The sequence below is a fragment of the Lolium perenne genome, chromosome 3, assembly GCF_019359855.2.
Source record: "Lolium perenne isolate Kyuss_39 chromosome 3, Kyuss_2.0, whole genome shotgun sequence".
In the NCBI taxonomy this organism is placed as follows: Eukaryota; Viridiplantae; Streptophyta; class Magnoliopsida; order Poales; family Poaceae; genus Lolium; species Lolium perenne.
In genome coordinates, this window is record NC_067246.2 from 339,209,880 (window position 1) to 339,233,851 (window position 23,972).

The 23,972-nt window shown below is 45.1% G+C and overlaps 5 protein-coding genes across 5 annotated transcripts; 1 reads left to right on the top strand and 4 right to left on the bottom strand.

The window, feature by feature from the left end:
• Window positions 1-436: 436 nt before the first annotated feature.
• LOC127345970 (uncharacterized) lies at window positions 437-3,743 on the bottom strand. Its single transcript, XM_051372512.2, has 7 exons — window positions 3,497-3,743; window positions 2,950-3,049; window positions 2,742-2,862; window positions 2,471-2,592; window positions 2,260-2,381; window positions 1,460-1,619; window positions 437-690 (listed from the first exon to the last, which is right to left on the bottom strand). The coding sequence occupies exons 1-7, from the start codon at window positions 3,630-3,632 to the stop codon at window positions 567-569; spliced, it is 885 nt and encodes a 294-aa protein (XP_051228472.1). The 5' UTR covers window positions 3,633-3,743; the 3' UTR covers window positions 437-566.
• Window positions 3,744-5,094: 1,351 nt separating this feature from the next.
• Window positions 5,095-7,827, bottom strand: LOC127345971 (ubiquitin-fold modifier 1). Its single transcript, XM_051372513.2, has 4 exons — window positions 7,650-7,827; window positions 7,454-7,551; window positions 6,286-6,318; window positions 5,095-5,328 (listed from the first exon to the last, which is right to left on the bottom strand). The coding sequence occupies exons 1-4, from the start codon at window positions 7,739-7,741 to the stop codon at window positions 5,249-5,251; spliced, it is 303 nt and encodes a 100-aa protein (XP_051228473.1). The 5' UTR covers window positions 7,742-7,827; the 3' UTR covers window positions 5,095-5,248.
• A 2,944-nt stretch (window positions 7,828-10,771) lies between these two features.
• On the bottom strand, window positions 10,772-14,168 carry LOC127345972 (uncharacterized). The gene is made up of 5 exons (XM_051372514.2): window positions 13,815-14,168; window positions 13,512-13,725; window positions 12,722-12,790; window positions 12,267-12,399; window positions 10,772-12,172 (listed from the first exon to the last, which is right to left on the bottom strand). The coding sequence occupies exons 1-5, from the start codon at window positions 14,080-14,082 to the stop codon at window positions 11,186-11,188; spliced, it is 1,671 nt and encodes a 556-aa protein (XP_051228474.1). The 5' UTR covers window positions 14,083-14,168; the 3' UTR covers window positions 10,772-11,185.
• A 2,089-nt stretch (window positions 14,169-16,257) lies between these two features.
• LOC127345974 (F-box protein At5g49610-like) lies at window positions 16,258-20,085 on the top strand. Its single transcript, XM_051372515.2, has 3 exons — window positions 16,258-17,488; window positions 18,418-19,340; window positions 19,599-20,085. The coding sequence occupies exon 1, from the start codon at window positions 16,334-16,336 to the stop codon at window positions 17,471-17,473; it is 1,140 nt and encodes a 379-aa protein (XP_051228475.1). The 5' UTR covers window positions 16,258-16,333; the 3' UTR covers window positions 17,474-17,488; window positions 18,418-19,340; window positions 19,599-20,085.
• Window positions 20,086-21,408: 1,323 nt separating this feature from the next.
• On the bottom strand, window positions 21,409-23,724 carry LOC127345975 (small ribosomal subunit protein eS10z). Its single transcript, XM_051372516.2, has 5 exons — window positions 23,616-23,724; window positions 23,479-23,527; window positions 22,809-23,091; window positions 22,105-22,240; window positions 21,409-21,738 (listed from the first exon to the last, which is right to left on the bottom strand). Exons 1-5 carry the CDS (start codon window positions 23,616-23,618, stop codon window positions 21,661-21,663), a joined length of 549 nt encoding a protein of 182 aa, XP_051228476.1. The 5' UTR covers window positions 23,619-23,724; the 3' UTR covers window positions 21,409-21,660.
• Between the last annotated feature and the right edge of the window lie 248 nt (window positions 23,725-23,972).

Sequence of the window (23,972 nt, forward strand, 5' to 3'; positions counted from 1 at the left end):
GAGAACTGTCTATGGTGTATTGATGTGTATAGAAGAGCGTCTCGATGGCACCATATGCCAAACACAGTGGCCTTTGGGTCAACGAAGTGGTAGTGACTTTGTGTCCTGCGTCGCCTCTCGAGCCCAACTGATCATCTTCTTTGATACGGGTTAACGAAGTGGTAGTGATTTTGTTGCCTGCGCCGCTCAGGCTCGGTTAATCATCTGCTTTAGTACGGGTTTGTTGTTGATTTACATGGTGTACTATGTTGTTTTCAAATGGCTTCGGGTGTTTATTAAAAAATACAAAAGAACAGACTGTCCTTTTGTCTGAAGTTTGGTTTCACAATTCAAAGGTTAGTTTACAATTCAATAACATATGACATGCCATAATTTCCACCAAATTAGATTGCTTAACTTTCCGATGAGAAGTTACTGCTATGTTGTGTGTACAAGATTTGATCGAGAACATATTCATATTGGCCTTGTTTAGCAGAGATAACATACAACTATGCACAGTGGAGCTCCTGATATTCAGATCGACACCATTTTTATTCCTCGCAAGTATGCATGACATATACATATTTCTACTGTTCAGGCGTAGTTGAAACTGCAGAATAATCGTATTCAACTTTTACAGTGTTGCCATCGCTGGAACGGCGCTCTCTCATACTAACCCAACTGATCTTCCACATCTGGAGTAAACTTACTCTGCATGACAGAAAAACACAATCATTAGTCACGCGAATAGGGAGATGCAAGGCATTCTGCATTGCATGCAGCTATTAAGGAAAAGGCCAAACAATCAGTCAAAGAAAGATTAAAAAAGGAAAGCATCATTAGTCACACAGGTGCGGAATGCAAGGCTTTCTGCATCATACTGCTATTATGAAAAAAGGTTGAACAATCAGCTGAATACTCAAAGTGGTGAGTGGTGAACCTGTTATCAGAACTACACATGATGAATGGAACCATTGATTTTTGGAAAGGGATGAGGGACGTATTAGTTTCTCAATAGATGCTCGCCGCATTAAGTTGCTACGAACTAGCAATGCACGGTTGAATAAATGGAAAAACACCAAGCAAGTAATGCCAAGCGCATAGTTTTACATGCAACTGCAAACATCATTTCAAGATAGTGTGTATGGTTAAAACGTGTTTCTATTAGAATAGATATATGACAATGAGTCGTAGTTTTACCAAAAAAAACACAATTCTTATCTTATAAATAGGTTGTCACGTGCAACTGCCAAGATCATTTTATCAATATTCGTGTACTTGTGCTGGAATACACGTTGTATTTTAACAGGCGACCCATGATGTTATTCCATAATTATTCCTCAAGGCAAATGAGCGATATCAATGTAAGATGAGATTGAAGTCCCACTTAAAAGGTAAACAAAATCAAGTCACTTGATCAAACTAAAGAAAATATGTACAAAATATAATGTGATCTATGGAGTAAACAGTCTTTGCATACCTTTCTGGTTCAATTGTCCTTTTTGCTAGCATGAGAGTCAAGAAAACAGGTACCATCGCAGCACAAAGATGCTTCAGAGTATGGCCACTAACAGTCTCATATGTCCACCTATAGATAGGTTTGTCCGCAGCCTCTTCTACTTTGGCAAGTAGATAAAATGCTGTAATTATTTTGAGAAATCAGGACCCGAAAAATAATAACCCAGGTTGCATAACTTACATCATACTAAGCTTAGAAGAAAGACTTCTGCATGCTTCATTTTTGTAGAAACTTCATCAAAATCGAGCAACCGGACAACTATGCACATATTTGTCTATGTTGATTGGATTGTTGATTTTTCTATGAATTTCAAAACAACAGATATGATTCAGGGATTGGAACCATCTTTGGCAAGGGTCAATACTATTGAGAAAATAAGAAAGCAAAAGAGTAAAACTTCTACTGAATTTTTTATGAATTCTATAAATTTCCATGTAACTATGGTTTATAACAAATATATAGGTTCAATTTTCATAAAAAAAATAGACAATCAAATAACCCAGAATCAGAAATAGCCATCTACACCCAAATGACGAAAATGCATGCGTCTCGATCACACTGAGCAAGAATAAAACTAACCTGCTGCCCACATAACCTAATACATAAGTTCAGTTTTCTTTTAAAAAAGCATCATGAGTTCTTGTACTGAGAACAAATAAAAAATCACATAAACCAGTACATTAACATGGATCAAAGATACCAATCCACACCCAACAATGAAAACTGATGTGTCACTCATATTGAGAAAGGATAGCACTAACCTGCTGCCCACAACCAGTAGCTTGAATGCGTATACATTGGAGGAATAACTATAGCCATCACAGGTATTACAATGCATGGAACAAACTGAATTACTGCATATGGGCGAAGATCATCAAAGAAGCTGCATAGAGTCAAGACAGTAAAAATGTAAGGCATGACAGAAAGTAAAAAATTCTGAGAGAATGACAGATAACAGTCAAAAGAGCTTGCCTCCAGTACAGGATGCTGAGTGCACCAGCGATAACAAGGGGTGCCAGGGACTTTGTTCCAGCCCTTACATCGATCCTTTCAATAATGAAAATGGCCACAATAGATGTGAAGGCAATCGTCATCTAGAGAAACAAGCCAACATGTCAGCCCTCAAAATACTAATAATCAAGAAAGAAGGAAAAAACTCATATGGATTAAATATCGTGCATATCCTAGGGACTATACATAATAGCAGCAGATCTATGGCACAGAAGATCTAGGACAGACTTACCGGCAATCTGTCCCAAACTAGTGTGGCATTGTCCGGGTTGAGATGGTAGTAGGTTGATCCAACACCGACAGCCGTGACACCAGCGAAGAAGAGCGTCCAACTCCAGAGCTCCCCCTGTGAGCTGCCAGCAGGAACAACATCAGAGTGCTTCAAAACTTAATCAGAATAAGAAGAGGAACCAGAATTGGTATGAACATCGAGTCGGTACCATAGCCTGAAGTAGTTCTTGTAGTGGCACAAGATGAGCCCGGCGAGGCCAACAAAGAGGAAAGGGATGTTTGAGATTACGTTCAGCGTGTTAGGGATCCCTGTGAAACCAAAGCAAAGCATTAGTGGTTGTTACCCAGAGTACTTGCCCACATGGCTTTGTTCATGATCTGTGCCGTTTGTTCCTCATAACAAGTATGCAGATGGGCACAGGTAGTTGCTCTAGCAGCCAGTTAAGCCATATAATCAAAGCAAGATATAATGCTGGCAGTCAGATGCATTTCCTCTGTTACTATAATAATAAACACATGAATAGAGCATAGTTCAGTCGAATGTACACTGCATTTGCACCGTTCCCCCCATCATTGAGTTCACTGGACTCTTGAGGACTATCAAATCAGCAAGCCAAGATACTACTAAACCAGCAGAATCGGTTGCCGGAACCCAAATCCATCCTGGCCAGCTACTCCAGTTGAGTTGACCTTACTAAGGCAGAGAAAGGTCCGGCGAATCGGTCGAATCGAGTATGAGATTTAGGCGGAGCGTACCGAGGAAGAGGGATCGCTGGTCGGCGAAGTCGTGGTAGTCCTCGTCCTGCGGGATGGCGGGCGTGACGAGCATGAGCACGACGAAGATGGCCGCCGCCGCCGCCCACGCCACCCACTTCTTCTTCCCCTCGTCCATCGCCGCCTCGCGTCCGCCGACAAGCTTCTCTTCCGCTGCCGCCCCTCGAGATTTCTCCTCTCCGATGAGCTCCACGGGCTTGACTTCAAAAAAAGAAACTGTTTTTATTCGCCGGCTTGACCTGCGCTTTTCCTATCGGAGACGAAGCCGAACTCGCCTCCTACATACGCAGCGCACGTGTTGGGCCACGCGGACGGCTACGTGGACGGCTGCGATCGCGCTTCGCCAGGATCGGACGGCTGAAGTGTCGGCAGTGTCGCGCACGTCCGTGGGATAACGGTACGACTACGAGTGAGGTTACATTGTACGGAAGCGATGGAGTGTGCGATGCATACACCGAATCCTATGAGGTCAATGCCGTGCTATGCCTGAAACAAAATCTCAGAAGGTGTATCTCTCTCTTTTGTGATGCCCTCACGTCTCTCTTTTATGTTTAGGTCAATAGGATCCTACTACCATGTAGGGAGTACACGATGTGAGATTTCAGGGTGTGTTCTCGCTTAATTTCGCGTGGTTCCTTCACGGCTCTCGTTTCATGCTTTAGATCATAGGGAGTAGGCAAATGTAAATGTCATTGGCAAGTGCTTTGTCCAAGCAATCTCTTTATTTGATCAATGAGATGTGATGTACTCCGTACTACATTTTGGATCCATGGGCTTCATCGAGCCTAATTTTCTTAAAACTCGAAAGGTAAGTTTGGGAAGTTGAAGGAAAAATTGACCTATGCATTCCGCTAAATCTGTGCACGGCTAGATCGACGGCCACCGAAGCGCATTGTGGACACCAATATAATCTTTTAAGGAACGAGCCGGCTTTATTGATTCATGAAATAAAGTAGCACAACAGATAAAACCTCTTGAAATAATCACAGACAATATAACCTCCCTGATGATCCTGATCACAGTCTTTCGAAATCAAAATAAGGTCCTTTCTATTTTCATGTTTCTCCATGTATCCGGTGATGAAATGGGAAGGTGTCAAGCATATACAAGCTGGAATTACCACATGCATGAGGAGGTGGGTTAGCTTTACCTTAGAATTTCAGGACATTGTTCTTGTAGAAAATGATGGATGCGCCAGTATATACTCAACCACTTCAACAACAGTAAATTGTAACGGTTAAGTAAACAGTAAAGACAGTACTTGTCAGGAGTGATCGCCAAGTGAGCAGACATCCTATAACTGAAGCAGGATAACACCTTGAACATCAGTTAGTATCAGGGTCTGACAATGTGACATCCAACCACCTTTTGTTCTTTCACTCATTTGTGCTCGTCCAGCACAATCTTTCGCTATCATTCAACTCTCATTTGATAAACTTTCTAGTTTGTTCTTACCGATAAATAAACATAGGGCAGAGGGCAGATGTACTACACACCCTATGATTTCAGTTTATAATTCCAGCGAATCATCAAATTTCGAACCATGCCAGGAAATCAGATACCACAGACAAATCAAGGCATGCATGAAACTATTGGTAAACTTTTTTCAACCAGTCATTGGTTGTTGTTCATGATAAATTATCATCACAAGCAGTCACATTGTACAACCAAGGATCAAACACCGATTTTATTTTTTTATTATATAGGTTTCTTCACTGTTGACTCTAACAGCAATTAGAAGGGTGTCGCCGACGCTCCAACTCTGTCACGGGGAATCAGACGCAGCTCCGAGCCATGCTTCAAGAACACATTGCCTGAAACCAGAGCAGCAGTTCACATCAGCAGACAGCAGAAAAAATGGTGAATTAGTTGGGTGTAAATTTGGCTAGACTAACACGCAAGTTTATAATGTAAAAGCAGACTGTTTGAAACTCGAAAAACTCTGGTCAGATGAAATCAACAAAGCTAAAAAGAGAGCAGCAGTACCATGAAGATGGATATCAAATGTTACTGGAACCTAAGATTCGTAACAAGGACTGCCAAGATAAATTTTGGGCTTATCAAAGTGATTGCACTCATGCAATCAAGGTTTTCGAGTCGCTGTATAGTCGCCGACTAACCGCCAAGTCCTTTTCTCAAAATCAGAGCGACTCGTGACTATTGAGTGACTTATGGGCACTAACAGTGACTTTCGTTGACTAATCGCCGATCCACAGGGCTGGCGACTCAATTTGCCTCCGCAACTCAAAAACCTTATTCATGCATTATAGTCTCAAAATCAGACATGCAGTTTACCTAAGGTATTTGAACCATGTTTGTTGCTTTCAACATCACCACTCTCGTGGTGATCATCTACTTACTATTACATACAAGGCCTTTCAATTAGAAGAAAAAATTACAATCTATGAACGGGGATTCAAGGGCCAAGTCAACAAAAATCCCAGCAGTATGCAGACTACTTGCCAAATAAAACACTACATGAGCTATGGAGGCATATGTCTGCAAAGGTCTAGGCTGCCACCTACCAAGGAAAATTCAAATGGTTCATTATATGAACATAAAAAACCTGGCCTGAAATGGTCCATTCAATCTTCTATAACCTAGACAACAATCTTGGTCCAGTAACTCAAATTATTTTATGGAACAAAAGGTGTATCAAAGATATCATAATGAACTTCTAGTAGCTAGCAGACCATTGTTACATGTCAGAAAAACTGGAAAATAACGCAGATCTGAAACAAAATTTGAAGTGTGGCATCTAGAATAGGTACCTGCACTTTGTTGTGGGTTGATGCCTACTCCATCTGCAAAAGGGGAAAGTTGCACCGTTATTTCAAGCAAAAACATTGTGTATGTCAACAAACAAACAAACAAACAAACAAAAAAAATAATGGACCATCATTTTTCTGCTCCATCTGAAGCTTTTCATACGTTTGATAGTTCATACTAATACAAAAGTTGCATAATAAGATGTCTCACTGCACAAAAAGGCAACAAAACTAACAGCTGAAAACCATACATCAGGATTCTTGCAAACAAACAAGCTGGGAATGAATACGTAATATCATGCTAATCTAGAATTTTATTGGAAGTTTTTTTTTGTTAACTTAACCGTTATCAATTCACACAGATAGAAGTATCCTAGATCTGGCGTTCCACATTCCTAATCACTAGACATCATAAAAAATGGCAAGGTTTATGTGATAGGCTTAGGCTATCAATCAAGCACTAAAATTGTGATAATATGCAGTGGCATCTACATGAAAAATCTTAGCTGGTACAAATCAACACCACCCATCCCATAAGGATACAAAATTATGAAGTCCAATCTGTGATTGAAAAACCCTCATGTCTCAGAGAGCAAAATAAAAAACCACAAGTACTCCTCAATTTGCATCATCTATGCCTCAGAAACGGAGCAAGCCATGCTCAGAAAGCATCAAGTCACCCTCAGCTTGCCACAGGCCAAATAGATGAGCAATCATTCTGGAGCAGACTAGAAATGTAATCCTTCCTAGGCAGCCGAACTCGAAAACACATACTACATAAAAAATTCCCACTGAATTCCTCACCTATGTCAACAATTACATAGTATGGGCTAATTTTCAATATCGCAGGCAGCAGTACACCCATAGTTCTATGCATATCGTAGGCATATTTCCACCAGCAGTACACCCATAATCTTATCGCATGCATACTCCAACACGAGGGTAAAACCCTCCCAAAGGAGGAATCGGCACAGAAAAGCTGCCGATTGTCCCTCCCTAAACTTATAATCCGATATACTCTCCACACGCACCAAATCGTCTGTAGGGGAACCCCTAAATCGCAGAACAGCACCCAAAACATGGTAGTATATCTACGAAACGGGAGACGTCTCATCCCACACGGGAAAGTACGCAGCGTAGCGCGGAGGGCGAGGGAAGGGGGCGGGCGTACCGTTGGTGATGATGGCGCTGGTCTGGGGCGGGACCTTGAACTCCTCGGCGGCGAACTTGAGCACCGCGGTGAAGGGCGCCGCCTCCGGCACGCTGAACCTGCGAAGCGAACCGGACGACGCGGATCAGCACGACGAACAGCCGCGGCCGGCGAGCGGCGGGACGAGATCTGATCCGGGGAGGGAGGGGGCACTCACACTTTGAAGGGGAGCTTGGGGTCGGAGGTGAGGATCACCTTGAACGACACCTTCCCGCCGCCGCCGCTGCCGCCCTCCGCCGCCGCCGCCATGGAGCTTGTGGGGTGTCGAGATTCGCCGAGCCGGGGTCGCGCGCGTGGTGGAATTCTCGTTTGGTCCGATGCGCCTCGGGCTTGTCCTGGCCCTTCTTTTGATGTAGGAATTTCTTTTTCTATACTGTACGTTTTTTTCCCGAAACTTTTTGTTTAAGAAAATATTTTTTAGATTCTCAGGGAGACATTCTCCCCGGTTTCATTTCATGCCGAAAAGAAACCAGTGTCATCAGTTTTCCAGAAATAAACGCACCCAGAGAACCCTGCTAACACTTTGTAGCCTAAACAGCAACCTAGTTTAGAAACAAACGACATCAACTCCTCCAGAAGCGACCGAACCGACCAAGAACCAGCTCAGCGCAAACAAAAGCGCACCCACAAAAGCTACCAACCAGTTTCTTACAAACAATAAACCGCTAAACCAGCAAGGAAAACACTAACTACTGCAACCCAAAAGCAGCATTCTCCTGCTCTTTTTCCTGGCGTTTTGCTCACAGCACCACATGCACCGAGGCTCCCTCTTTCGGATGTTCCTTCAGGAAATCAAGCGAAGCTCTCCCGCCATGTGACATCTTGGAAGCAGGAGCCCAGGAAGTGATCCCGCCATCTTTAAGAAAATATTTAATACTGGGGTAGTATATGTATGTATTTGAAGAAATTCTACAAATTATACTTTGAGTTCACATTATAAAATAAGTTTAAGGGTGTCTTTAAGGCTTAGTCGACGGAGACTTAACTTATGTCCTAGTTAAATTACATTAGTGTGTTTCAATACGGACCTAAATAAAGAAACAACATCAAACATGAATCTTCAAGTAGAAACAAAATCTAACGGTGCAGACATAAGCTACGTCTCAGCTAGCTGAAACTGAAGGACTGCGGAATATGATTGTATTGATATGTGGTAATTGGTGATTACATTGAGCCTCTTGGGCTGTTTATATAGTACTAGAGACTTGGAGGGCAAGAAGCCTAGTAGAGATAGAATTGGAGTACAATCTTAAACTGCCTAATATAGCCTAGACGTGATATACTCTAACACCCCCCCGCAGTCGGATCGGTAGTGACGCGAATACAGCAAGAGCGTCGCGGACGGTCCGACTGGAGCATAAGCCGAAGGCGCCGACTGGAGAGGGGGCCGGTGGATGATAGCCCTTGATGCCGATGTCGATGTAGCCGGTAGCCAGGGCGTTGTAGTCGTGGTCGATGGAGCCGTGTGTGATTTAATCGTCGTTGATGAAGTTGTTGATGTTGATGTTGTTGTGGTCGGTGTCGTCTTGAGCCCGGGGGAAGTCGCCATAGTGATAAAATAAAAGGCGGTTGCAGCGGTAGTCAACTCGAGGTAGACGTAGCTGGATTTGTGGTAGTTGAGGTAGGCGACACGCCGCGCCGAACTTGCCAGGCTCGGGAGCGCGCCGGGGACGAAGGCACGCGCCGGTGTTGCCGGTACCGGGCGTGCGAAGACAGGGACCACCATGAGCCATGCGCGCCAGAGTTGGATGGAGTAGCAGAGAAGGCCTCCGTGTACGGTCGGTTGCGCGCCGTATGCGCCGGAGTAGACGAAGAGGTTGCAAGAAGAAAATTGAGCACATGCGGTGCAAACAAAAAATTAGACTGCAACTCTGGCGGTATGGTCATTGTGGACGAAGATGACGAGGTGGTTGTCGATGGCGATTGAACTGTAGCGGTAGTAGATGTCGGGGATCGAACCCGTTTTATTCATCTACATGCAGGAGCGCGGCGACGCAGAACCCGTTGGCGTTGACGAAGACCTTGATTGGTGATGACGGCGACGATGCAGTACGTGCGGCAGAGTTGTTGGCGTAGATGGTTGTTAGTGATGATGACGGCGAGGCGACGTAGATCGGCTTGGCACCGTGACGACTTGCCGTGCAGACGTGCAGCCCGATCGATGCAGCTTGGCGTGGACAAGAGGTGATCCTTCTTGCCCCATTGCCCGCGCACGCTGCGTGATGCGACATGGGCCATGCATCGCTGGTGCCCATTGGAGTAGGCGCTGCGTGTGCAGCTGGCTGTTGTTGATCGAGCGTGTGCACGGCCGGGCGAACGGGTTGAAGCAGTTCGTAGTGTAGCCTGAGTAGATCGATCTACTGGAGCACCGGCGAGAAGACTTGATTGGATTATTTGGTGGCTAAAGAAAAAAAACAGATCTAAAAAGAGAACGGAATTTGCTAAACTAAGAACCAGTCTATAATAATTGGAAGAAAAACTAGCTACGAGATCTGATGCCCCCGGCGGAGATCATGGAGATCGATCTCCCCGGGGGCAGCGGAAGCGGTGGGTGGCTAAACCCTAGGTCGCAGAAAGAACCGCTCTGATACCATGAAGGACTGCGGAATATGATTGTATTGATATGTGGTAATTGGTGATTACATTGAGCCTCTTGGGCTGTTTATATAGTACTAGAGACTTGGAGGGCAAGAAGCCTAGTAGAGATAGAATTGGAGTACAATCTTAAACTGCCTAATATAGCCTAGACGTGATATACTCTAACAGAAACTTAGCAATTCCGTAAGTTTAACTTGTTGGTCCTGTAAGTTGGCTGGTCCCGCTGCGTAATCTAACAGGCCCTTCTCCAGCTATGCACGCTGATTCGCCTATACGGAGTACCATAATTCCTCTGAGTCGAAAAATAAATCCGGTGGAAAAACATTGTGAAATGATATCACGAATTTGAACGGAAATGTAAACATGAAGGAAGCAGATGAAAAATCACAAGGCCAGCCCCAATGGAAAGACTGAGACCAAAGAAGCGGGAATATGTTTCAGTTAGGGCTGAAACTGCAGGAACAATGGTTTAACACAAAACAAAATATCTCTGGCCACAGATAAGATCAGAACGGCTGCACGACAGCATTTTCATCCAACTATGATATTGCCCACTGGCTTCAGTTCATGGTTGCTTCCTAGCTACTGACAGGACTTGCAGAGTTACAACCCAAAATTTCTGCAGCTGGGGAGCAAATAAACTTGAAGACACCTTGGTGCTGCTCGGACAACAGGAAAAAATAAAAAAAATTGATGTGCTCATAGATCAGGACAAAAATGATATGCGTCATCAGCAAAAGATTGATGCTTTCATAGATCACAACTTCTGCAAGATGACATGTTACATACAACTCTGACGACTGCTTCGTAGCAACCACTAGACACGCCTGGCAGAGTTCACAACCCCAGAATTTCTGCAGCGAGGAGCAAAGAATCGAACTTCAAGGACACCTCCATGCTGCTCCCAGAATAGGAAGAAAAAAGAAAAATTGAAACCGTAAAGCTCTGAAGTTGCGCTAGAACCTCCAGAAATACTGCTGGCAAAGCAACTGCATGTTTCTGAAGGGAAATGTTTACTTGGAAGCTGGCAGAATCATTGCAAGGCTGGAACAAATTCCAAGGTATCGCATTGATTCCAAACAAGTGCCAGATTCCTCACAGTTGCGAAGGGATCTCCCCTTCCTCCAAGTCGTCCCAGAGTTTGAACGGGGACCTTATTTCGAAGGACCCTTCATCCATTATCTCGAGATCAAAGTTGAGAAAATCATCGGGATTCATGTCCCCAAACAGGTCTTCTTCATAAGCATCTTGCACATCCAGTTCAAACTCCTGGCTGGGCGCCTCCGAGAACAGCCCCTGGGTGTCCTCGGTGTCCATGTCCAGTGGATAAACTTTCACGCGGGATCTCCTTTTTAGAGCTTCAGGAGTTGTATTTGTTGTCAGCTTGTTTTGTTCATAATATTCTTCCTGGGGACGACTAAAGCCATCAGATGCTAGAATACTGATGGGACACAGGACTGAAGAATCTGTCTTGCATTCTGTGTTAGGGATAGTCGTAAGTTTGGCTGGACTCCTGTTGAAAGGATGTGAAGATGCATGCTCCTCAAGGTCAATAGCCTGCCTCTCGCTCAAACCTTCAACACTTTCCTCCGAGTCCAGCGGATAGACTTTCATGCAAGATTTAGGCTCGGTAGTCCCAGAAGGCGTCTTCGGTTCAATTTTGCTATGTTGGTTAAGTTTTCCCTGCAGACCATCCAATCCCAGACTGCGGATATATGACAGCACCGAAGAATCGCTCTTGTTGCTATCTACCTTAGATCCACTCGTAACCGCCAGTGGAGAAAGATTAGTGGTGCGTGAAGGTCCACAATCCTTGAGATCTATAACCTGTGTCTCTGGTACCATTTCACCTTCCTCTATTTCTTCCTCCTGAAACTCGGTGCCTTCTATGGGAGGGCTATCATTTGAGCTGCCAGGGGGCTGTTCATTTCTGATCTTGTTTACAAACTTCTCTACTTCAAACTCACAAGTATCTGATGGCAGAAAGACATTAATAGTCGGGTATTCAACAATAAGGATGCCCCTCAGTTGGGCGTGCAAGGGCTCTTCTATGTTGAGCTGTCGGTATGGTGACTTTGAATCCTACAGAAAGTTTTTTAAAAAAGTCGTTGCTCAATGCAAATTTATAGTAAATATCGATAACCGTGGAAGACACATGGTAAGTTGACTATAATACCTTGGCAGACTTTTGAATGAACAGTTTCAGATCACGCAATTCAGTATTGCGATATGGTGTAAGCTGGTCCTTCAAAGGCGTAGGGCTGAGATGTTTTTCCAATAAAGATAGCAAGCTTGCATGCTCATCTATCCTGGAAAAGAAGACATAATGAGTATCAAAGGAAAGGGAGATGAACTATTATGTGTGGCTCAAAGTAACTATTTCATCATACGAATGTTTATCTTTGCCTTTTTTACACGTATTACTAAGTAAGTGCAGAATTAGAAATTATGTGAGTTACCAAGTTTGAGAATGATAGACAGATCATCTCCATAACATGCAGAGGAACTATTTCAGAAATTTAAAATAGTTCTACATATACGTCATGGCTTCTTGAAATGGTGCTAAACAAATCACGGAATGCAGACAACAAAAACAGGAGACACTCCATGCTGATAGATTAGAAAACTTACTGGTGGTCCGTTAGGATAATATCTGCTGAATTAAACCTCCACTCGAGTGTCCAGTAGATGATGTCCTTTCTGGAAAGAGAGATTTACATGTCAAGCTCCTTTCATATGACGCAAGGTAAGGAAGGAGGGGACTGATACTGTAAGGATAGGATTAGGATGCCTTGCAAAGATTAATAGATTACAAATAGTGTGAGACATTGTATTGATTCTTGAGATGTTGTAGCTTCTACCGGTGTGGGTCAAAATGCCTAACAGTAGAATCACTCAAAGGTGAAACAGAACGATGAAACGAAGCACACAATTAATAAGGATTCTAAAGAAAACATACTGAACTTCCAAGCAGCGACAATTGAGTGGAAAACTTATCAGTGTGGGTCCAAGCACCTAACCGTGGAATCATACAAAGGCGAAACAGAATCATGATCACGCTATGATTATGAAATGAACCACACAATTATGATTCCAAAGCAAACTTAACTGAACTTCTGAGCAGCAATAGTTTGAGAGCTCGTTCAACATACCGATGCCAATTTAGATGGCTGCTAAAATATGTAGGCAAAGCAACAGCATAAACAGATAGAACGAATTTCACTTTTCGACAGCACCCATTTACTTTTAGCATCTTCAATTTCTCAGTTACCACTTGTTAACACAAAACCGACTTACATTCCAAGCAACGTCATCACCATCTCATCTTGGTGTGTCAAATCAAACACCCGGTCAAGAGCTCTACCACAAAATCGAACCCAAAATTAAAAGGGGGACATTGGCAAAGGAAGCAAAGGGGGACCTGTGGAAGTGGCGCGACCGGTTCTGCTCCCGCCTGGCCATGCCCCTGGGGAGGAAGAAGAGGCGCACGCCCCGGCGGTGCGCGGCCTTGCGGAGGAAGAAGAGCCAGGACGGCAGCGTGGCCCCGTCGCCTCCCCCGTAGTTGCGGCCGTAGCCGACGACCAGCCTGTGGGCCGCCTCCCGGGCCTGGTTCGTCTCCTCCAGCAGGTTGTAATCTGCACAGAGATGAAGAGGGACGGCAAGGTAAGGATGGGATAGAGTCCGGTGCACGGCGAGGATGGGGAGGAGGCGGGAGGGTGCCGACCGGAGAGGAGCTGGTTGTCGTCGAAGTGGGCGAGGGGCACGGGGGCGGTGCGGGGGCGCTTGCCGGAGCAGGCGGTGCGGCGCTTGTGGGCCTGGACGCAGGGGAGGCTGCAGGTGAGGCGGGAGCAGCCCGGGCACCGGTACTTCCACGGCTGCTCCCCGCACTCCTCGCACGGACCGCCCTTCTCTCCGCCGCCGGCGCCGGTGCCGGTGCCGGAGCTGGAGGCGGCGCTGGGGGGCGGGTCCTGCGCGGGCGGCTCCGGATCCATGCCGGAGCTGGAGGCGGCGCGGCGGCGGCGGCGGCGGTGGGGGGATTTTAGGGTTTAATTGAGGGGTTTAGCTGGGACGGCGGTGACCGTTTCTTTCTGTCAGCGAGAGAAGTGGGGAGGGTTTTATCTTGTTTGCTTGATCACAAAGTGGCGTGCTGATGCTAAAATCTGCAACTTTCCTTTTCCCTACTTTTGAAACATTTGCCTAATAATTCCGATTTCAAAAATAATTTGCGGGGATGTCGGCGATGGAAGTCACCTAGGGCTTTCGGTTGGAGAGGACTGCCAAGATCGACTTGATGTCGGACGCCATCTCGGACCTATTTACATCGTATCACCATGCCTCGAACGAGAACGGAATTTGCCTGTTCACTTATGGTTATCTTCTTAATAATCAATATATTTACGGTGTTCTTTTATTATCCTTTGTTGCATAGCTCATTGAAGAGAGGCGCAACTTTCGGGTTGTTGACTTGCAACCTCCGTCTAATTAAGTGGCTATCATGATAAATTTATTATTTATGTAAGTAATTGCGAGAGTTTTTTTTTGCGAATGAAATATATTGATTAAGCTACAGGAGCAGCCTTCTGTAGACAACAAGCCAGTACAATTTGAGGACCATCCCCAATCCAAGTTACAGTACTTGCGGTCGATCAACCTCAGTTTGCTAGCAAATGACTAGCCTTATTTTGGTGTCTATCTATAGCTACTACCTGAAACCTAGGATCAAGCTTCAAAAGTCTCTTTATTTCTTGCACCATAAAGGTACAGCTGGATCTGTCTTCAATCTGGGAAGTGATCATACATATGGCTTCTTGACAGTCCATCTTCACAGCACACTCAACATCCGCGTGTTCTCTTGCTAGCTGCACTCCATCATAGCAAGCAGCTAGTTCAGCTTCCAATGGAGAGGCACATGATGGCAGATAACGGCATGCAGTAAAGATTACTGCGCCTTCTTCATCTCGCAGGACCATCCCAGCTCCACCTACACCCGTAGCTGCATCAAACGATCCATCAACATTCAGCTTTATTGTCCCTACAACATGTTTGCACCACTTTGCGTGGCTGACTTGGATCCTTTGTCATCGAACGCTTCGTGTTGCAGTTTTCAGATACAACAGGCTGTTTCCCCTTGACGTCATCCACCGGTGAGCAATACTTGACCGTCATCAGCGAGTCCACATAGCTGCATAGGTACCGTTTTGAAATCTCGATCGATGGCGCAGGTTTGTTGTAGACGATCTCGTTTCGGTTATGCCATATTCTCCAAAGAGTCATCAGTATGCGCGTCCACTCCAGCTCTGATCGACCATCTAGCAAACCTAGGATCCACTCCTTTCCATAGTTGGCCCAAGACGTCATATCTGGGAGATCCCATAGCTCCTTCATCTCCTGCCACATAGCTTTTGCCATCGGACACCTGCAAAGGGCATGATATGTGTTCTCACATTCCATACCACAAACGATACACACATTAGAAATCTCCATTTTCCTCCGCCATTTGTTCTCCCATGTAGCCAACGAATTAGTAGCCAGCTTCCAACCGAATATGCGTACCTTTAGGGGGGGCAGGGCACCCCCAAAGTTGCTTCCAAATGGCTCGATGGCCATCCGGTGTTTGCGAGAGTTAATGCCATTTTTGACGAACAAACATGGGCTTCGTAGGATCGATGATCCCGATGGTAATATTTTCTAGATCCTTGTGGGCGCTTGTCACTAGGGGCGGAGGCATACAATATATATGGGGCAGGGGATGATCAAATAAGCCAGAGCACAAATATTATTAGGGAGGGCCAAATCATCAAGTTTCATAGTTTTGAGGAGCTTTTTCATAGAAAAAAAGGGACGTGAAAGAAAAAAAATTGTGTTATGGTGAGGACGAGGCCTTGACTGCGCTAATAGAGTGTCTCCTTGTTTTTGTAGTTTGAAAACGACTTTGTCCTTGTTAGTGTCATCATCTTTGTTTTCTTCCTTTGTCTCAACTATCACAGCTGACATCAAAACTTTATTCCTAAGTAACGAAGTGTACGAATTAAAATCATCGAGTTCAGTAATCAAGCTTGCAAAAATATATTAGTTGAATGCTGAAGTTACTTGCTTGAGCTTGGTTGGTTTTATTTTATCGAAAATCTTATATTCATACAAAATTATCTGGTGTACTATCATGTGTTCTGCAAACGAACCTGGCTAAAGCCCAGCTCAAAGTCCACTCACATAGCCCGGATCAAGAACCAGACGCCGGCGACCATGGCGGAGGCTCTCCTCCCCGGCCTCCCCGACGAGATCGTCATCTGGGAGATCCTCGTCCGCCTGCCCCCCAAATCCCTCCTCCGCTGCCGGGCCGTCTGCCGCGCGTGGCGCCGCACCACCTCCACCCGCGCCTTCCTCCTGGCACACCACGGCCGGCAGCCCTCCCTCCCCGTCGTCTGCGGATTCGACGGGTACAACCAATCCATCCTCGCCTTCGACCACCGAGCCGCCGCCGACGCCTGGCTCCGACCTGTCGCCCGGCTCGACGGCGAGAGGTTCTTCTGCCTACAAGCCTCCTGCGACGGCCTCCTCGTCTTCTCCGCGACCACCGCGGCCTGGCGCCCCTGCCTCGCGGTCTGCAACCCGGCGACCCGCCAGAGCGCTCTCCTCCGGCACCCGCGGGACGCCAGCCTATTCGGTGTGCTGGGCATGTACCTGCACCGCCCTTCCGGCGAGTACCGGCTGCTGCTGCACCGGACGAGCGGCAGGCCGGCCATTCTCGGACACGATCCGCTGCCCGAGCGCAGAACCGGCTGCTACGTCTCCGCGTTGGGCTCCGACCAGCCACCAAGGTACATTGGGGGACCGGCGGCGGCAGCATCCGCATTGGGCTTCTACACGCCTGCTCTTGTCCGAGATTGCTTGCATTGGTCTCCGGTGGGCAGCTGCAAAGTAGTAACTGTATTCGACACTGCAGCTGAGTCGTTCCGGCAGATGCGTGCTCCAATTGCTCCCACCAAGCTATCTATCTTTCAGTTGGATGGCAAGCTTGGCATCTATAGCAACGACAATGCCACGAAAGCTGTTGATGTATGGGTGTTGCCGAACTACGAAGGCGAGGTGTGGGAGCACAAGTACCGAGTCGAATTGCCGGCCGCGGAAATCAGGGGGCAGTTTGGAGGGAGGGGAGGCCGATTGAATGTGAGCGTTGTGTCGGCGGGTGACGCCGTCCTCTTGCTGCTCATCTGTGGCCAGTGGCTGTTCTACGTTGACGTTGATGGCGTACTGGTTGACAGTTTCAGTTGTGATGGCCAGAAGTTATATGCGTGTGGACTTGCACTGAAACAGACTCTTGTTCCTCATGCCTTCTTCACGGCACTGGAAGATTATACTGTGAATGCTTCGCCTTTCATCTGATGGCTGTTGGGTGAGGTAATGCTTCTTAACGGCGTAGCTGTTGTTTCCTCGTGAGCTGCAGCGTCTAGGAGTTGGATTAAGTATGAACCTGCTGGCTTCATCTTTATGCGGTGATGTATATTAATTGTGATCGGAAGCTCTGATTGCTACATGGTTGGATGACATCTATGCGTGTTTGTATACCCTTTGTGGCCTGAAATGACTACTGTGTCTGTTGATGTTAAATAAACAAGTAAATTTTCTCTGCTTTGAAATATTTGCCAGCTGATTCGCCTAATGCTTCAGTTTTCTTTGTTGGTGGTCGAGGAATTGAGTTTTCTCTATTTATCTAGTGGTTCATAGTATCTATATGCCTCGTGTCCATATTTCTTGGATTGAAGAATTCACTTTACCTTTTATATCTAGTAGTCTTCTTAATAATCAATATGTAGGGAGTTTCCCGTTTCTACAGTTTGGTGTACCTCATGATGAAAAGAGAAAGATTTCCTCTTTGCGGGTTACATTTGATTACTAGAATAACTTGTAGCACCACTTGCCAAGTTAAATGGCTGCATCATAGTCAACTTATCAATGAAAAGTTCTGTTATAATTCATTTTTCTTTATGAATCTACTGCGTCTGGTTTGAGGGGCCTTATGGGGACTAATAAGCACGCATTATAATCATAACTGGACATGGTTATATTTGTCAGGTTCAAAGAGTTTTCGTATTCTTGTAGTTTCCATCCTCACCATGGAACCTGAAACCCTATAAATATCCTTTTGTGCTTCCATCCTGACTCTGTTTCTCTGTTGCATTGCTTGGAATGATCTCTTATTTGTTTCCCTTTCCCAGCGCGAACCGTTTTGAGGGTTAAGTTCAAGAAACAATTTGTTTACTAAATAGCATAAGGAAGGTTTCCCATGGTCTGGCTCAGGGCTCACATCATATCCAATTCTCATGCAGGACAGTACTAGGCATGTTGTGTGGCAGTAAGTTGAGTTCACTCTGATCATTACCTTCACAATGTATGAGTAAGTTGTAAAAGCAAGTTTCCCTCAAAAAAAAATTATAACAGAAAGTTCATATGTGTGATCTGAAACTAGTGATTGGGAAGACTCTTCACCTGAAACTATTTGGTGTGGTGTGTCATTGTAAGGCAAAAGTAAGCAGAGAAATAAGAGTAGTGGTTGGAACATAGACCAGTGGGTGAGAACAGCAGGTGATCCAAGGAATGGCAATAGCATTTACAGCGACCAGTTCTCTCTGTGCATCTATAAATTCTTCACCTCGAAGAACCGTCAGCAGCCAAGTCCTACCGCTGAGGGACCTGGGTGCAATTTCGCTATGAGGAAAGTGTTCTGCAAGAAAATCTCCCTGTGCAAGTGGTATGATTCCCGATGCCACTTAATCCTAGCATATATTCTAGTTTACCGATGAGACTACAGACTAGCACATAGCTACCATGGCAACGTTTTGTGTTCAAACGAAAAGTTGAGCTATGTTATTTGTGACTCTGTGGTCTATATATGGTGGACTCATGCATACACTTTATATGCCTGACTGATACTGATCGTCCCTCGTGAGTCCTATCATATGGTATCCGCATTTGATTTTATGTACTTGTTGCAAGCAGATTCCATGTGTTTATTTATAGTTTCAGTACATTTGATTCAGTAGTTCCAACTATCCCTCTATCAACGATCAGGCTTTATGCATAGCCGTAACTAACACCACACTAGAGAAGGATCATGTTCTGGCTGAGTTCTTTTGAAGTTGTGATTAGCGTTAAGCAGGAGCTTCCTTTTGCGGGATGGATCTGTGTGGGCCTGGATTTCCGGGTGGCCCTGGCTCTTGGGGGCTGGGTTCGGTGGCTTCTTCGGGTCCTGGTAAGTTTGTTCTTGAGCTAAGTAATGGAAATGTGCTAAGAAAAGGCTAAGTGATGGAAAATGAGATTTTACATTTGGCCACTAAAGCGGTTGAGTTTACACCTCAAAGTGAAAAAAAAAAGTGTTTCAGTAAAAATATTTGATGGTTAGTGGTTCTGGGGTCAGCTGAAAGTGCAATTTATAATGACGAAGCATAGTTTAGTCGTTTAGCTTTCTCCCTCTGATTCTCTAAAACGCTGTCGAATGCTTCTTCTGCAGCTTCTACCTCCTCTGCTGCTGTTGCCTGCTCCAGCCTCCAAGATTGTTGTGGCCCGTTCTTCAGGCACCAACGCCCAGGCAGCCCACCACCACCCTTCTGACAGAATGCCGAACAGATAGTACACTGGGTTACAATTATTGGCCTGATCATCCACCGATGTACTTGGGTGTACATATTGGCTGATATGACTTGCGGAGTGTGGAGTATCCCTTTGCTACTATATGAATCTACACTAGTTAAGACCATTGTGTCATATCTCCCTTTGAGATCATTATATGTGGTCTTACCTATTTACTGGCACTCGTGTTATTTCAGCGGCCGAATGCAATTCTCAGGACTCTAGTCTACTTTGTAACTTGTTGGTTCATTTCACATGCCAGCATGTGAAATGAATTCAGTTATCAGGGCTCTACTTTACTTTGTACCTTGTTGGTGCATTTCTCAAACCAGCATGTGAAATAAAATGTGAACTCAATAATTCCACAACTACCTTGCGTCTAAACTGCTTTCATGATGGTTTGATCCTTGGAATAAAAACGTACATGTTTCTCCATGAGTGAAGTCATGCATACCATCTCATCTCTTGATGTACTATTCCAATCTTCTTTTTTGAAGAACTTACTTATCTCAATCTTGGATGGTAGTCCTGCCCTCTTCTCTCAGCTTTATCATCATCATCCCCTCCCAGAGAACAGATGCATAATGTTGTTTCACTGTCATATGGTTTTCTTTGAAATACTGGAGCACAGTATTTTCTGCTGTGACATGAACTTATTATGATGCTTATTTGAACAATCCACACATTATGCCGGTGATGAATTTACTTACCTGTTCCAATCAAGATTCAAGGGTTTTGAACTTCAGTTCCAGATTCTTAGCCTCTTATGTTATCTGGTACAGATTTCATATTTTATACAGGGAGAAATCAGTGAAATAAAGCGCAGGCTGTGACGATAATAAAGGATAGGCATGCATGCCCTCTTCTCTTAGCTTTATTATCATCTTCCCCTCCCAGGCTCCCAGAGAACAGATGCATAATGTTTTTTCACTGTCATATGGTTTTCTTTGAACTATATAGAGAATCTGAAATACTGGAGCATAATGTTTTCCGCTGTGACGTGATGATCTTATTATGGTCCTTATCTGAACAATCCACACATTATGCCGGTGATGAATTTATTTACCTGTTCCAATCAAGATTCAAGGGTTTTGAACTTCGGTTCCAGATTCTTAGCCTCTTATTTCAGATAAATGTAATCTGTGCTGTTAAGCATGCATACACACAGAGCTTCTCTAGCCAATTCAAGACCATAATACTGCAGTCTAAGTTCGCCAAGTCCATCTAAAACAACCACAAGCTGATACTGCAACAATTATCTAAGAGATGCATCAACAGGGACAACTCCCAATTTACTCTCCTTAAGCATGATTATTGTTTGCAATTGGAAGACAAAAGAACCGTGAAGAAAACTGCTCTTAATTTGCCAATACTAAACAACATCAGTGACGGAATGAAATGGAAAAAACTCTATTCGCATCTTTCAGTCAACACAATCGAAGCCTGCAGCAAACAGCTAGGCTATAGAAAATGATGTTTGGCTTAAAATTCTATTGATTTTTATTGTACAGAGACCAATATTCAAATTCAATTCAGTAGTTTCAAAAAGAATAAGCAGCAATTCGATAGTTTCACAAAATATCAGCAGGAGTTCAGTGACTTCACAAGGTATCAGGAGGGCAATAATCTGTGAACATGCACCTTCGAACATTCGGAGAGAACAAGAGGAAATCACACAGAAAGCCAATGACAACAGAAGGTAAAATATGATTAGACAATAAGTAGACCATTACTAGATTCACGTCTACCAACAGCTGTCTTAATTTCAAAGAGCTCCGGCTAACATAAACGAACCCATAAACCATGTCTTAATAACCTCGGCTACATTTCGATAAACAAAATCGCATTGTTCACAGAATTCAAAGATCAACAGAGACAACACCCCGTGTGCAATTGTATCTGAAAAGCTACAGGGTGCTGCCACCGGCAGAGGTGTTGCTTCTTCACTCCATGGAAGCTCCCCCAGCACCGAATGCACCACCACCACCACGGCCAAAGGCAGGCCTGCTGCCACCACCACTCTGAACAACCAAATACAAGGGTAGTAACATATTAGTTCACAAAAAGGAGAGCTGGCATTGCTATGTACAGTTTAGGCCTGTATGATTAATCTAAGATCAAATTTGGGAACCACTACAGGATTAATTGATAAGTGTAAAAAGTTAAGGCGGTAACTTATCAATGAACTACCAAGGAAGGTTTCAAATATGGATTCTCAATGATATATGGAAGTCATGAAAGAGAGCATGGGTGTTCAACACAATATCAGAACAATGCCCACAGAAGACGAGTTATGCAACCATAAGACTAATGATGTCCATAATGCACTTCCAAGAAAACATACAGGAACCAGCACACGACAGACAATATGGAATAATGGCTCTTACCCTGAATGATGGCTGGAACTCAGCAGGAGCACCACCCTTCTCACCAGCGAAATCCCCAGGAGCACCACGTGGGCCAGCCCTGTAACCATCCCTGTCGCCAAACCTGGGTCTGTCACCCTCAAAGCGAGGTGGGCCCCTGTAAAAATTAACAGAACCAATTAGTGAACATGAATACAATAAAGCATGTGTGATTCTAAAATAAAAGGAACTATTTGGGACATCCCAAAATAAAACATAACAAGAGGTGAACAGAAACAAATGAGTTGGATATCATCACACAATTGCATCTCAGACTGCTGATATTGTCTTGCTCAGCCAAATGTAACTACTTCAGGCTTTAAATAGACAACATGCTAGGGAGGAATTGTACAGTGGAATGGTTGACTACTTGAATGTAAAGATGCAACAGAGGGAAAAATAATTCTCCTGATGAGTTCTAGCACAACTAACACATGATGATTATAAAACTGTTAAGTAGTTTGCTTCTGAAAATAAATATAAGTCATAGGACACTTTCAAGTGGTAATTGGCGAAAGAACATGCAACGATCAACAGCTAATTTCATTTTGGCTAAACAGAAAGCTGTGGCAGAACCACCACAACATTCATTCACGGAAAAAGAACACAATAAATAGACAGATGATCAATGGGGTACATTCTCACTGCAGCAATTTTTCACAATTGACAGAAATGGCAAAGCTCACCTGGGGCGGTCACCAGGTGGTCCAGAACCGAACGGGCGTGACGGGGGCTTGGCGGACTTCTTGAGGGTGTTGGGCACGATCTCGGACGGCAGGTTGAGGAAGGTGCGCAGGAACTCGATACCGTCATTGGTGAGGTACCAGTAGTAGTGCTGCCACGAGAAGGTCTCCCTGACGTACTCCTTGGACTTGAAGCTCTGCATGAGCTTGATCACCTCGAGGTTCGAGGCGTCGACCTGCGGGTGCTTGGCCAGGTTGTAGTCCTTCTTGGCGTATAGGACTCCCTCTGCACACACACACATCGAGGGAATACAGTAAGATACTTCAGTACATCACAAGGTGCAGCATCACTAATGAACAAAATTTGTGTCCGGAGGTTGTGATATCCTAACAGTCATCTGAGTGTTCGAATTGGCAGAACGGGTAAGATTTTGACAACCATGACCGAGGGTTTCAACCAATAAACTATTGCACGAGCGAATCGTCGCATGAACTGCGCATATTTTCTGGCGAAATCGGACTAGGACATCTAATAAAACCCTACAACAGAATCGATCGAACATATGGGACGAGGAACACGAAGGAGAGAGCATCCGGATCGCAATCACAACCTACACGAGAACAAATGGCTCCGATGCTAGTGATGGGGAGGGGAGAGAGGGGAGGGACTCACCCTGGAAGAGGTACTTGCAGATCTCGCGGCGGTTCTTCTTGGAGATGATCTGCGAACGGAGGAAGAGGCGTCAGCGCTTCAGATTACGTAAGGTAGAACGAGACTACTGATGATACAGGTTCGACTGGGGTGCTCACCATGGTGACGGACGCGGCGCCGGAGGCGGTGACGAAGGGAGACGACGACGGCGGCGCCGCGGGGTTGCAGAGGAAGTGGAGGCGGAGCGCGGCGTGAGGGAGAAACCCTAGCCGTGTGGGGGTCGGTATATGTAGGGGTGGCGACTGGGCCTCGTGGGCTCGTGGGCTGGTGGTGGCTGGTACTGGGCCTGTGGGCTTGCGTTTCGTTGAATTCTCGGCCTTGTTGCTTCTTGGACCATATTCTCGGCCTTGTTTCATGTAAATTTGATGGTGTAGGATTCAACTCAGAACTAAGTTAGTTTTCAGCTAGCATGGAACTAGCAAACCCGCTATTAGACGCGGTGATAGACGTCCGTT

Coding starts and splice junctions, on each gene's coding strand:
- LOC127345974 (XM_051372515.2), top strand. CDS start 16,334: ATGGCGGAGGCTCTCCTCCCCGGCCTCCCCGACGAGATCGTCATCTGG.
- LOC127345970 (XM_051372512.2), bottom strand. CDS start 3,632: ATGGACGAGGGGAAGAAGAAGTGGGTGGCGTGGGCGGCGGCGGCGGCC. Junction 2,382..2,470: donor CTCAGCATCCTGTACTGGAG/GCAAGCTCTTTT, acceptor GACTCTATGCAG/CTTCTTTGATGATCTTCGCC. Junction 691..1,459: donor AGGACAATTGAACCAGAAAG/GTATGCAAAGAC, acceptor TCTGTCATGCAG/AGTAAGTTTACTCCAGATGT.
- LOC127345971 (XM_051372513.2), bottom strand. CDS start 7,741: ATGGCGGCGGCGGCGGAGGGCGGCAGCGGCGGCGGCGGGAAGGTGTCG. Junction 7,552..7,649: donor CCCAAGCTCCCCTTCAAAGT/GTGAGTGCCCCC, acceptor TTCGCTTCGCAG/GTTCAGCGTGCCGGAGGCGG. Junction 5,329..6,285: donor CAACCCACAACAAAGTGCAG/GTACCTATTCTA, acceptor CTCTGGTTTCAG/GCAATGTGTTCTTGAAGCAT.
- LOC127345972 (XM_051372514.2), bottom strand. CDS start 14,082: ATGGATCCGGAGCCGCCCGCGCAGGACCCGCCCCCCAGCGCCGCCTCC. Junction 13,726..13,814: donor CGACAACCAGCTCCTCTCCG/GTCGGCACCCTC, acceptor ATCTCTGTGCAG/ATTACAACCTGCTGGAGGAG. Junction 12,400..12,721: donor ATTATCCTAACGGACCACCA/GTAAGTTTTCTA, acceptor CTTCTTTTCCAG/GATAGATGAGCATGCAAGCT.
- LOC127345975 (XM_051372516.2), bottom strand. Junction 22,241..22,808: donor CCACCTGGTGACCGCCCCAG/GTGAGCTTTGCC, acceptor TAATTTTTACAG/GGGCCCACCTCGCTTTGAGG. Junction 21,739..22,104: donor AGTTCCAGCCATCATTCAGG/GTAAGAGCCATT, acceptor TTGGTTGTTCAG/AGTGGTGGTGGCAGCAGGCC.